This window comes from Rhynchophorus ferrugineus, unplaced genomic scaffold (assembly GCF_030347505.1).
Source record: "Rhynchophorus ferrugineus isolate W39M unplaced genomic scaffold, kcgeb_rfMv2 rfM4, whole genome shotgun sequence".
Lineage (NCBI taxonomy): Eukaryota > Metazoa > Arthropoda > Insecta > Coleoptera > Curculionidae > Rhynchophorus > Rhynchophorus ferrugineus.
Window position 1 is genome coordinate 38,767,672 of NW_027472583.1, and position 13,520 is coordinate 38,781,191.

General features: G+C 29.2%; 1 protein-coding gene across 1 annotated transcript in view; it reads left to right on the forward strand.

Annotated features, from left to right (window-relative positions):
• The first annotated feature begins 449 nt into the window (after positions 1–449).
• The window catches only part of LOC143196674 (uncharacterized), a 196,731-nt gene continuing 183,660 nt past the window's right edge, over positions 450–13,520 (forward strand). Inside the window, exon 1 of the mRNA XM_076404558.1 lies at positions 450–651. Within this exon, the coding sequence (XP_076260673.1) occupies positions 635–651 (17 nt within the window). The 5' untranslated portion in view covers positions 450–634. The remainder of the gene's footprint in view (positions 652–13,520) is intronic.

The following is a 13,520-nucleotide window of genomic DNA, read 5'->3' on the forward strand; positions in this document are numbered from 1 at the left end:
GAAAATAAGTAGTAATATTTAAGTAATTAATTTCTAAACGAACAAAATAAAATGTGGTACTTTAATGGTGGGTTTCTTGAACTAAGTTTATATTATTAGTAATCATAAATACTGGATATAATTAATTGTTAACCGTAGGATTATTCATCATCATTATAAAATAGTTACTTTATTCTATAGTCATCTTCTCGTTTAAAGAGGATATTATTATCATGATTTTTTACAAAAATTTATAACAATATAATGATTCAATAGATGACATTAGGTCAGGAAAACGTTACGAAAGATTACGAAATAGCGATGAAAAACAAGTTCCAGGCGCACTGCCCATTTCCATCCCTCAAGACCATCCCGAGAACCTCGTGAAGCGACGTCGCGGCGCGTCGGTCAGTCAGTGTGCCGACGCTTTTCGGTTTGCCAGTTTTTCTTACCTGACGACTAAATCCTTTCGGGAAATCAAATCGTATCCGGCTGTGGATCCGACATTGTCGTGTGGCTGCCGCTGAAAATACCAAAGAACATCGCGAAATCACGAATAGGTTTTTCGGTTGTTATTTTGGCACACTACGACTCGAATAAGGACGTTCGTGGGGAAGTATTAGGATCTTTGGACAAATGTCGCCTTCGTAAACACATGTTTGAAATAATCAGGTAGGTGAAAGTTTTAATTACAGTTAATAAAAATACATTTAAAGTGAAATTTTAATTATTAATATAATAATAATTACAGTAACATTTTCCATGACCTTCAGCTATAGACACAGGCAATTTTATTGACTTTATTATAACATTGATCTTATTTATTACGTTATTACATTATATTATTTGATTAATATTAAATGCTGTTTAAAATATTTCTCTATATACTCTATAAGTTGCATAATTATATTAAACTCCTTTCTACAGAAATGTTTGATTCAATAAAATATTTTGTAATTTGAGTGAAAGAGCAGCAAGTTTTTATTTTGTTTTTTATTATATTACTAAACATTTGGTTTCTACGTCTAAAAACCGATAAGTTATTTGATGCTATCCAAAAGCACACACGTCTTCATAAAAGTAGAAGCGTTGTTAGTGAACTGTGTATCGACAATATTACAATAATTATAACATGTAATAATACCGCTTTACAAAATCATTTTGCCGCACATCTGTTTTTCGAAATTCATTAAAAGTAATAAAAATAGATCTTCCGTGGGGATAGATTTGATTTAAACTTCCACTTTGTTAAATACTTAATGACCACTTCTGAAATGTTGAAATCGATGTCAATATTTTTATTTAAATCTTAAAATTGATTTAAAAATGGTTGTTTTCTTTTATTGATTGGAATTTTTTAAATATATTATGCAAGAGGTATGAATAATTTATTCAAAAAAATGTTAATTGTTTTGATATCGAAAATAATTTTATTATTGTTAGAGGGATAGATTAAATTTGCTTTGGTGAAGTCTGTATTTTTAAAGTAATTCATTATATACTGGGTTAATAATAATAACTATATTAATTTTCTGCTTTTATTTTATTTAACGATATTTTATTTAATTGTTAGACAACCTAAATTATTTATTCTAATTTACTGCGATTTTGAATAATTTTACTGAAATTTTCGATGTATTATATTCATGACTTCTTCTATTCGACGTCTTAAACTACGTTGTTCTCTGTAAGGTCCTATTGTACATATTTTGCAATATGTTATGATTTTCTGAACACTCTTAAAAAATTTGTGGAAATGTTTCTGTATGCTGGTACTTAATTGATAATTGTTAGTTTTCTTTGCTATAGTAAATGTAGCCTACTTATTGGAATTTTTCATTTCTATATAATATATTTAGCATAGCTAAATTTGTTTAATAATAGTTGTGTAATACAGACTGAAGTTTATTTTGATTGAGACCAAGAAATATTTTTGAAGCTATGAAGCGTCAAAGGGATATCTTTGCAAAAATAATGTCCATCCCCGTCGAGTAGCGAATTAGCTTTCTATAAAATATAATATTTCAAATACATTATTCTCTTTTTCGATTCTGTCGTATCTCCTTGTTTATTAGTCTCATTTTGTTGAATCTATAAAATATATAGTATTGATTATTAGGTTTCCGTAATTTTTAATTCTGACAGTATTTTAAAAGAGAAAGCGACAGCGATATATTTTGGGATACTTTTGATTCTAACTACCTAGACGGATACAGTTACAGCTTCAACATTCACAAATATAGATATCAAATGCTCAATAATAAGTAATTTAAATATTTGCCGAAAATTCTCAGAACAGATGCCAATTATCGAGTGATTGTATCTTTAACTATAGCGTAGCCACGTTAATATCCCAATCAAACAAACACCTTTTTTGTTTCTGCGAATATTCTTCAATATGTAACCAGATATCAGTTAATTTTAGATACAATACTTTGAGCAAGCTATAATCATTGGTAGAAATCTAATGGCGCTTCAGTGGTTTGGAATGAATACATTATACGGATATGAATTTAAATGGCTTAACTTGTGTTCTCGCATGTCTCATTGAATTTATTTTATTGCCAACAGCAAAATTTACATTTAATATCTTAACTAATAAGGATATTATTTTGTATGTTTTTTTGTAAAAAGCGTTGCTGTTTGTAACTCATTTTTTGATGGGATTTCGAAATTTGAAATAAATTAAGTAAGGGTTTTTGTTTCATCGCATTTTGACTGGTGATGAAAATCTGATATATTATGAGAATGTCTTGTTTTATGTATTAAACCTTTAGTAAGTTTTTTTGTGAGGGTCTTTATATAAGTATAAATTCAGTACAAAGAAAAGTTTACACACAATACACAGAGTTTGAGTGTGATGAGGGTGAGGGCGTCTCCCGCAAAAGTAATATACATACTGGTTCGTACAACCAGATACAGAGATCGTGTGATGTGACGCTACTCGACTTTGTGGGTTATTCTAAAAATGCAAAATAACTTGTATGGGCTTTACTATAAAAATAATGTTGGTAATACCTCATACATCATTTGAGTTGGTGAGATGATTTGTTGCTGGTGAGCACTCTCAAAGAAAAGCGATTGTTTTGAAACATAGGATAGTTAGAACAAGACCAGAGATTTGACTAGACATTTTAAGTAAATGTTGGAGTGGGAAGAGGTGTTGCTCAAATTGTTAAAATATATATGATTGTATAAATATGATTGCTACCACATTATCATTTAAAATCGCTAAACAATAAAATAATAGGTAATAATAGTTATATAGGAATAGTCTATAACATATATTCAGAAGAAGAAAGTTAGAAAGCTATTCTATACTAATATTATAGATGACACTGCGATGAAAATACAATTTACTGATTATGAACAATTATTTCACACTAAATACCAAAATTAATTTATATAATTCTTATCGATGTTATTTTACACTAATAACACGGTACATCTTAACTATGGAATTTTTTTTTACCCAAGAAATTCCTTTCATTTTAAATCTTATAGAACAATTACTATAAACTACGGTATGTTCCTTCAATCCAAGTAATATTAATCCGCTTTAGGCTAACACAAAGATAGAAACTGAACGTAAAACCGAACTGGTCTCATCACTTGTAGACACGGGTATTAATAACGACCAGTTTTTTAACATCCCATAGCGAATTGACAATGTTGTTTGTACGTTTTAATATAGATAGTCGCAAATATGTTCGCAAGTCTTGTATAATGATCCACAGGCCAAAGTAATGAATTTAATGAATTTGCTTAGTATAATAACAGTAAACATATCGAGGATATGACATTGAGAATCAATTTTTTTTCGTGTACAAACATCAACGCTGGTATAAGTGGCGCCAACTGCTTGAGATTTATTTTAAGATATCCTAAATCAGTATGTGTATAATGTTATTTAAAATATATCTAATATATTTTAAGATATAAATTGATAACAATATGGCAAAATAATGAACTTAGATTATTATTAATTATTACCTTTTAGATTAATTGGGTGCAGATGTTCAGACACTTGATTCGTAAAAGAAAAAAATAATTTTCCACCAAAATAAGGTATCTATAACAAACTACTTCAACATCTAACTTATTAATCATATTCAATGGATGATTAATGGAATAAATGTATTGAAGTTTAAAAAATTTTACTGAAAAATAAAATCGTTTTTACAGGTAGAAATCAGTTTTTCAATTTTCAATTAATTTCAACGAATTTATTGATCACTATGGTATTTTTCAAAAGGATTGTGAGTTGGCTTATTTACCCCATTGACTCGTAAATTTACGAGAAACGTTTTCAAATTATTAGTAAAATAGTTCTGACGGTTTTTTTTATGATCCTAGTTCCTAAATCTGAGTATGGATAATCGCAATTATATTAGAAGAAGTGTTTATTTAGTAGGAACTCATAAGGAAGGAAATTATGCAGCATCGTAGCAACACATTATCATACTATTTCGAATTAAATTTTCTAGGTTCAATAATTGTGGCTTTCATTTCATTCATTGTAAAACATACATGGTGTCTCAATATAACTTACAGCCTTTTGCAGAACTTATGTTAAGTGTTTTTTAATATTGATGTTCAATACTAATCTGTTGAAATCCACCCGTGTTTTAGGCAACTTCAACTAAAAATCTGTTGAAATCCACCCGTGTTTTAGGCAACTTCAACTAAAATTCATGTTGTGTGGATTGAGTTGAAAATGTCTTGTTGTTCATATCGATCATATGAGTATGTGGTATGTTTGGTTTTATGAAATTTCGTAAAGAATTTTTATCGATGGATTGTTAACTTTCATCATTATATTTCACAACAGCGGGTTTTATAAAAAACAAAAAATCAAAGGTCTGTTTTCAAATATCTAAGACAAAAAAGGCGTTTATTTGATTTTGACATTAACGTAGCCGCAGTATAGTCAAAGATAGAATGGCTTGATAATTGACATCTGTTCTGAGAACTTTCGGCAAATATTTAAATTACTGATTACTAAGGATTTGATATCTATATTAAAGAATGTCGAAGGTGTAACTATATCCGTTGAGGTTGATTATAAAATCAGTGTGTAATTTAAATTGTAAAAGTTTAAAACTTATTTAAAACTATTTAAGTTTCAGATTTGATTATATTTCTGTGTTTCAATTATATCTGTTCGCATGAAATACTGTATGCATAATAATAATTTTTTTACAAAAGCTAATGTTAATATATGCACGTTGATGATGGAACGAAACAGGCCCTATTGTTTTCACAACCTTTAAAAGAGTGATTAAACTTAACTATTAAACTTAATACTACTTAAGTGACAATTCAAAAATATCTAGTTTGTTACCAGTTTGTTACTGTTGGTGCTATAGGATCTTGAACACTCTTCGGACCCCGGCTTTTGTTAAATCGTTTTTTATGATTTTAATGTGATCTTAATTTTTTGGTTCTGATCATTGTCTCTTCCATATAAAAGGTCGACTCTTCATAAAAAAGACACGTTGAAACTGTTACAAACTTAGGTCTTAATTATATACTTAGGTTACGTTAGGTTCAATGATAATAATATCATGAACATTATTAAAATCTTCAATGCTGGTATTAGCGAATATGCTTGTAGTATATTAGCGTAGTTATATACAGTCATTAGATCTGCTTAAAAATGTTGTTCTTACTGTTATTAAATACTGTTTGCATAGCTTCATCCACTACGGCATTTAAAACACTGGAGGTTCATCTTCTTATCTAAGACAAGCAAGGGCTTCAAATTAATTATCCACATTTTCACCGCAGTTGGTGGTGATCATCTTAAAATCTTAAATGTGACAAAACCAATAAACATAAATAAGTCGTCAAAAAATCAGAAAGTCAATCTGAAAGTGAGCTAGTCGTAGAAAGTTAATATTTATAATCAAAAGTCAAACAAAAGTAAATAAATATAATGACTTATTTTGCTGAGTACATACATTTAGTATTTATTATTTTTTATTATATTTTACAATATTATGTAAAGATTCTACTTGCTCTTTTAGGTTTCTTCCTTGGCCATTTGTCTCTAGTCGGATTTGTATTATGTTCGTGTTCATATTCATGTTCACTTTACAGCATTTGGTAGGAGGAGAGAGCTTTTAGCGTTTTTTTCTCAATATTAACTGACTATGGCTTTTTATTATTGCAAAAATCATTCTCTTCAAGCTACATAATGATTATTCGACTTATAACTATTCAACGGAATTTTAAATGCATATTAAAGATGGCTAATCAGATGGCGTATACTGGCCATGTTGTATCAATCATAAGCATTAGAGATCAGCTTGGCTTACAATTGTACATTGGTACAAATTAGTAACATCCAATGAAGATATCATAACGAGGAATATGTTTTTAATAGCGTTGAGTATTTTCTCAATACACTATATTTATTTCTACACTTAAGTCTAACAAATACAATATAATACAATAAGTTATAATTAATTGTTTTGCATGACTTTTCCATTCCAAATCAAAGCTTGTCCAACATTATGGGAAGCGTAATTACATCATTGTATGTATTCCTTCTCTAAGTTTGTATTATTGTTTGTATTAGGCTTATACATTATTTTTAAACGTTTTTTTAATTTGAAGCTTCATTGTGAAAAATTGGTACAATGCATTTTATTCAAAGTATTGTCCATTATTATGTATTAGTATTATCTAGCCGCTAATTTTTAAAATCTTTCAGGTAATTTACAAATTCCATCTCGATGTAACTTTTGAGTCTATTCACGAATGGATTCATTTTTAATATCTTCATAAGAAGTGAAGCGCTCTTCAGACAGGTCACGACTCATATGACGGAACAAGCATTAATCAGAAGAAGAACGGTGTGGAAAATACGGCGGGTAAGGTAGCACCTGTTTTAATGTTTAAAGTATATTTAGATCGATGACAGACATACTGAAGAATAATATTAAGTTTTTGCTCGTATTTCGGCCTCTTTTTGCACAGTCCTGGGCTCAAACGTAACCGTCATTACAATTACAGATAGTGCAATTTGAATGCCTTTAAATCTTCGTCTTCAATCATGAACTTTCAATTTCATTCAAGTTCGTCAATTTTTTTGCCTACCAGAACGCTCTTTGTCGAAACAACTTTTCATATGTTGAAATTGACGGAGCATGGCACAGAATGTGTTGTTGCCGTCTCAGCTGTCAGAAGGCATGCCTAATTGGATGTGGACACTTTTTATGACAATTTTTGTAATATATATTCCCTGTAACAGATCAATTGAAAAGTCCCCGGACACTCATAGTGAAACAAATTTTTTTGAATTTTTTTTTTTATTTTTTAACATAATTCCCTTCAAGGGTGATACACTAATTATAGCGACCCTCTAGCTTTTCGATAGTATTTTGTAGTACGATTTGTCCTTTGCTTCAAAATAGGCCTCTTTTTTTTTCTTCCCAGCGAGCATTCTTTTGATATTTGAGAACAGGATATAGTCGCTGGGGGGCAGATCTGGAGAATACGGTGGATGAAGAAGCAATTCGAAGCCCAATTCATGGATTTTTGCCATCGTTTTCACTGACTTGTGACACGGTACATTGTCTTGGTGCAGCAGTACTTTCTTTTTCTTCAAATACGGCCGTTTTCGGCGATTTCGTCCTTCAAACGGTCCAATAACGCTATGTAATAGTCGCTGTTGATGGTTCTCCCATTTTTAAGGTAGTCAATGAAAATTATTGTATGGGCATCCCAAAATACCGACGCCATAAACCATCCGACTAATGATCCGACAACTGTCAAATTTATACACGCATCTTTTGTGGGTTAGGGCTAACTAAGAAACATATGGATTTAATGTTAGTAATAGCGCCATCTATGTGTCAGGACGGGGACTTTTCAATTGACCTGTTAGATACAGATCATATTGCATTATTTCACCTCTATATAAGTAGATTATTTTTAGACTGCTTTATTGTACATGTGAAATATGATCTTATCATCTTCCATCGTTCAGCTATTATTTTATCATCATGGATTCGTTTCTACTGTAATGTAATAAATGTGAATTAAGAAGTGAAATTAAGGAACGATAATAACCAAAAAAAGGTTTATGAATAATCAAAGGGGATTATCAGAGGTCTAGAATGATTATACAAAAGTATTAATTTGTATAATTCTGTGTTAACTTAATTATTCAATAATTTTAATATAACTAATAATTATCCAAACAAATTGCAAATTATTTCGTATCTAGAGGACATTTGAAAATAACCGGCTCAGTATTAAAAATTTTAGAGTGCGTAAATCGACATTGCTATTGTAAATCGTTTTAGGTGTCGCCACCCATACAGAAGAGCTGTCGTATACCATTACCGAGATCTTGTGAAAAATTTTATTAATCCACTTAAAGTGCCATAAAATTTATCATTCTAATTAAGTCCTTTTGGCACTGCCACATTACCCATTACTACCCCATAAATGTCAACCAAATGACCTGCATAGAAGACGTCGATAAAATTTATAAGCCTTAGAAAAATTTAATAAACCCACATTATTAGCGTTTGTTAGTAGGATACGACTATCAGCTCGCCTGATGGCTGTAAAACATACCGATCTATTAATTCTTCAGTTTGTAACCGTTCTTTCTTTTTATTATTTTATTAGTGTTAGATTTTATCAGCAAGGAGTCGTTTTTATTGTAATGTAATAAATGTGATATAATAGATAAAAGGATTTCTGTGATATTAATGTTGAGCAACTTGGTTAGATATAATTTAATTTCAGTTCTACTATATTGATGATTTCGAAGTCGCATATCTTTGGTAATTCTTAGTCATTAGGCCATGTTACTAGTAATTATTTAGTCCGTGAAAAGTTATTGCGATTTAAAACTGGAGATTCCGGAAGGTTATTATGATCAATTATTGCTTTTTGACTACTGAACAATGAAAAATGTAGTGCATATTGCCCCAAAATCGCATCTGAATAACATTTTTAGCGGCGGAATGCTTCAAAACGGCCTATGAAAATCCAGCGCTTCTAATCTGTATATATATATATATATATATATATATATATATATATATATATATATATATATATATCTAATATCTATATATATATCTAGTAATGAGCCGGCATTGGCGTTGAGCGGAGTAGGAAGACAACAGCATGTGAGGTTCAAGAGATTCGGCATCCCCAGTTTCAGCAACAGATTTGTTTAGAGAAACAAACAGTTTTATACAGTTTATATTTTCTGTCAGCAGTATCAGTGTAATTCTATAAAATTTATTTGGACAGTTTCTAGTGTATGAGTACATTTTTAGTGAATGTATCATGAAGGATATTTGTCGATTTATCAGTTAAAGTAAATTATTACAGTCTAATATAATACGACGCCAAGGTCATTCTTTAGTTTTTGCTTTTTTATATTTCAAAGTATATATTTTTCCAACTAGTATTTATTTAGGTTGAACTTACCATTTAACATGAGCTCTTAAATATAGCCCTTGGCATTAACCCTACCAACTGGCGCTGATGAACTTAGATATCATCTAGAACATATTCGGTGTTAACCAGCCTAGTTCTTGATCAATTCAAGTCAATTGCCAAGCAAATTGGTAATTACAAGTAGGCCTGCCGATTAAGTACTGATATATCGATATTTTTTTCAAAATATTTATTTAATGTATTTCTTAAATATAATTAAAAACATTTTAATTATTTTTGATAAACATTTTTAATTGGTAATTAACTTTAAAGGTCTAGAGAATTTTAGTACTTAATTTTAAATGTTTTTTAAAAATATAGCTGCTTTTTAAAATATTTATAGAATATCAATACTTTTTCAGGCCGATATATCAATATGTTTACTTTTTCTTCGATGTACTTTTTATAAAATATCGATATTGGTAATTACAAGTAGGCGTGCCGATTAAGTACTGATATATCGATATTTTTTTCAAAATATTTATTTAATGTATTTCTTAAATATAATTAAAAACATTTTAATTATTTTTGATAAACATTTTTAATTGGTAATTAACTTTAAAGGTTTAGAGAATTTTAGTTTTTAAAAAAATATTGATATTAGCGGCCGACACCCCTAATGTCAAGTACTGAGTATAGAATTGGTGTTGAAAAATTGAACAAACATTTTTTACTCAAGACATAAATGTAACCAAAAGACCTATGAGACCAAATGGAATGCTATAGAAAAGACAATAAATAAGATATATGAAATGTACAAAAGTTCTTAATATTATTATTCCGACTATCGATTGTCACAACGTTCAATAAAAGTGAAGTAACTATCGAATTGTTACATGCATTGTAAAAGTTTTTGAACAAAAAATGAAGAACAACCTACAAGAATACGATGGAAAATAATATTCTCCGATGAATTAACAATTAAGACTAAGTATAATATATAGAGGATGGTCTAACGTTCTTTCATCGATACTATGGTTAAACACGGACAGAAAAACCAGTAATTTAGATTTAATGAAGGCCTTTTACATAGAACAATCAACGCCAAATTATAGACCGTAAATTAAATCAAAAGGAACGGGCGGGCTTTTTAAACAAATTCTGATCAAAAACGAATGAAAAAAATCAGCACTTAATTATTTTTTTCTTATAGCGAGAGATACCTTTGAATATGCCACAGGGGTGGTCTAAAAGTTATCAAGAACCGTATGTTTGTATTAAGTTTTTGCTTTAAGTTTTGTTTAACGATTTTAGATGAATTTGTCTTTCTGTTATGTTATAAAGTTATCTAAGTATCAAAAGTGAGCAAATATAAATCCTAATGGTTGGTTGGTTATACCATAATTTGTTATTTTGGTTAGTAATTGTTCAGAATATTAACTTTTATGAGTCCTCGAAGTTAATAAGCATTACTTTGAATATACAGCATTATAGGGCGACGAGCTTTTAGGTTATTTCAATGATAAACACTTATTTTAGTAAATTATTATATTTAGTTTTGTAGACTTTGCAACTATTAAACTAAAGTGGATCTACTAGAAACAAAATAGAAAAAGCTTTAACGCTTGCCTTTATTTGACAATGAAATAACTATTTTAATTTTATTGAGAATATTATGAAAAATGAGTAACATTTATTTTTTGTTCGTAACATAATATTTCTTACTAAGCAAGAAGAAGAATATACTTTACCAAATTCAATTATTAATTTTTTAATGGATTTAGCTGAAAGGTAGTTCAACTCAGATAAAAAAAAATTAAAACAATAAAACTGTTATTAACTTCTTACAAATTGAATAAATATTGAACTATATTATTTAAGTGTATTTTGTGTGTAGCATTTTGTTGTTTAACACTTTTTCCATCTTAATATCAATATTATATCTGGTCTATGTGGTTGATGACGAATAGCTGTGAATACAGTATATTTTGTGGTTTTCTAGTACAGACTCTCTGATTTGTACCAATAAAGTGGAACTTTTCTGGTTGGCGAAATACTTGCTTATTAGCGAATTCTGCGTGATTTTTCCAGAGTTTCATTATAAAACATCAAAACCTATGTTAGTCGTCGATCACCTCCATTAAAGTTACGGGCATTGTCCTGTTCACTTATTTTATAACATTTCATATTTTGTTATCTTTTTGATGTAGACGGGTAAAACATTTTACTTGTATTGTCCTTTCTAGGCCGATAGATCTATTTATCTTCGGCGGATCTTTTTATTTATAGTTGCCCTAATAGAGTTGTCCCATTTAACCACTTTAAACATTCACCTAAAGAATAATATTAAGGAATACAATATTTTAATTACATTAGAATTTTTAATTAACATTTGTCCCAGCTATATTTGGATGTTGCTTCCGATGCACTGTATAATACCAAAAGTGTATCTCAGAAGAGACCCCGCATATGGCTTTATAGAGGTTGTTACTGTGCAGTGGTTCTATTAATATTAGATTATTTTTTATAAACTCGCGCCTACGATGGAAAATGATTTTATATTGATTTCAGGTCAAATGGTTGGTTTTATTTTATCCTTAGGTACTTCTAGATATTACGACCTTCAGAAATCTGTATTATTTAGATATATATATATATACATATATTAGATATATATATATATATATATATATATATATATATATATATATATATATTTAGATATATATATATATATATATATATATATATATATATATATATATATATATATATATATATTAATATTATATGTACTATATATAAATATTAGTATTATTGTAAACTTTCAGATAGTTTAGCAGTTGATAAATCAACTGTTTCCCGAAGTTTATAAGCAATGGGGAAGGTATACAAGGCAAACAAATTTCTACACTATGAATTGAGTAAAGTGCCGTTTCAAAATATTTTAACATTGCGATTTCATTACTTGCCAGCCAAAAAAGTTTTCTAGTGTATTTTTGTTAGTATAATCCCAAACGTAAAAACTTATAGATTAGCCTAGATGAGACATCCATATGGACACCGAAGCGAGATATTCATGGATAAAAATATATATGCTAAGTTAGGTGTAGTATATTACTAGTTCTTAATTCCGAAAGAAAAAGTCAAATAACAGACTCTAAGGTATGCACTTACATGATAACGTTCGACCACATATTGCAGGGTTGTGAAGTGCACTATTCGAATGGCGAATTCCCCTCATCTAGCACGCTTACCGGATATAGCGTCCTTTGATTACCTCTTGGTCAGATAGATGTAGCATGGTTTAATTGACACAATGTGTGGAGGTGCTTAAGACTCGGTACTGCCATGTTGGATGAAAGCTGAATATGAAAGAATATGCTGCAAAATATTTTGATTAATACATATTGTAGCTATTTTTATCAATAAATGTCATTTTATTGCCTTTTTAATTTCATCAGTGAGGAAAGCATATGAAATAATCCTAATGTAATGATTTAAAAATCCTAAAATGATGAAACATTTTGAATGATATTGAACCAGTCTAGCTTAAGAGAAAAATAACAGAATTTGTGCATTTCGGCAAACGTGGATTCTCACATTTTGTTTCTATCTTGAGTAATTTCAACTAGAGATATATCTGATTTTTTAGCTTTCTCTGAAAGAAATATCCGAACTTACAATAATCAGATTGTCGCTTGTGGTCCTAAAATTATATAATCTATAATTATAACTTATTTATCCATAAAATGAAAATGTAAATGACAAATAATATGTAAAATATTTCCTAAGAGGTTTGTATAGATATATATCTACAATCAACCAAAATACTATATCAGAATTAAAAGTTTGATTATGTCGTCTCAGACAACAAAAAACAATAACGCCGACTATTTACACCAATAATAAACTTATCGGTCTTATTTTTATTGTTATTATATTGTCAACATAAAAAAATCGTACTATACTCCACGTTTAGACATATTTAAGTACCAAATTCATCATTATTAAATACGTAGACGTACAATACACTTCCCTCATCAAATTCCATTCATAGCTTGCACAGTTATTTGAAATATTTGTAAATTACGTTAAATATTCATAATTGAATTGAATATGATAGAAAA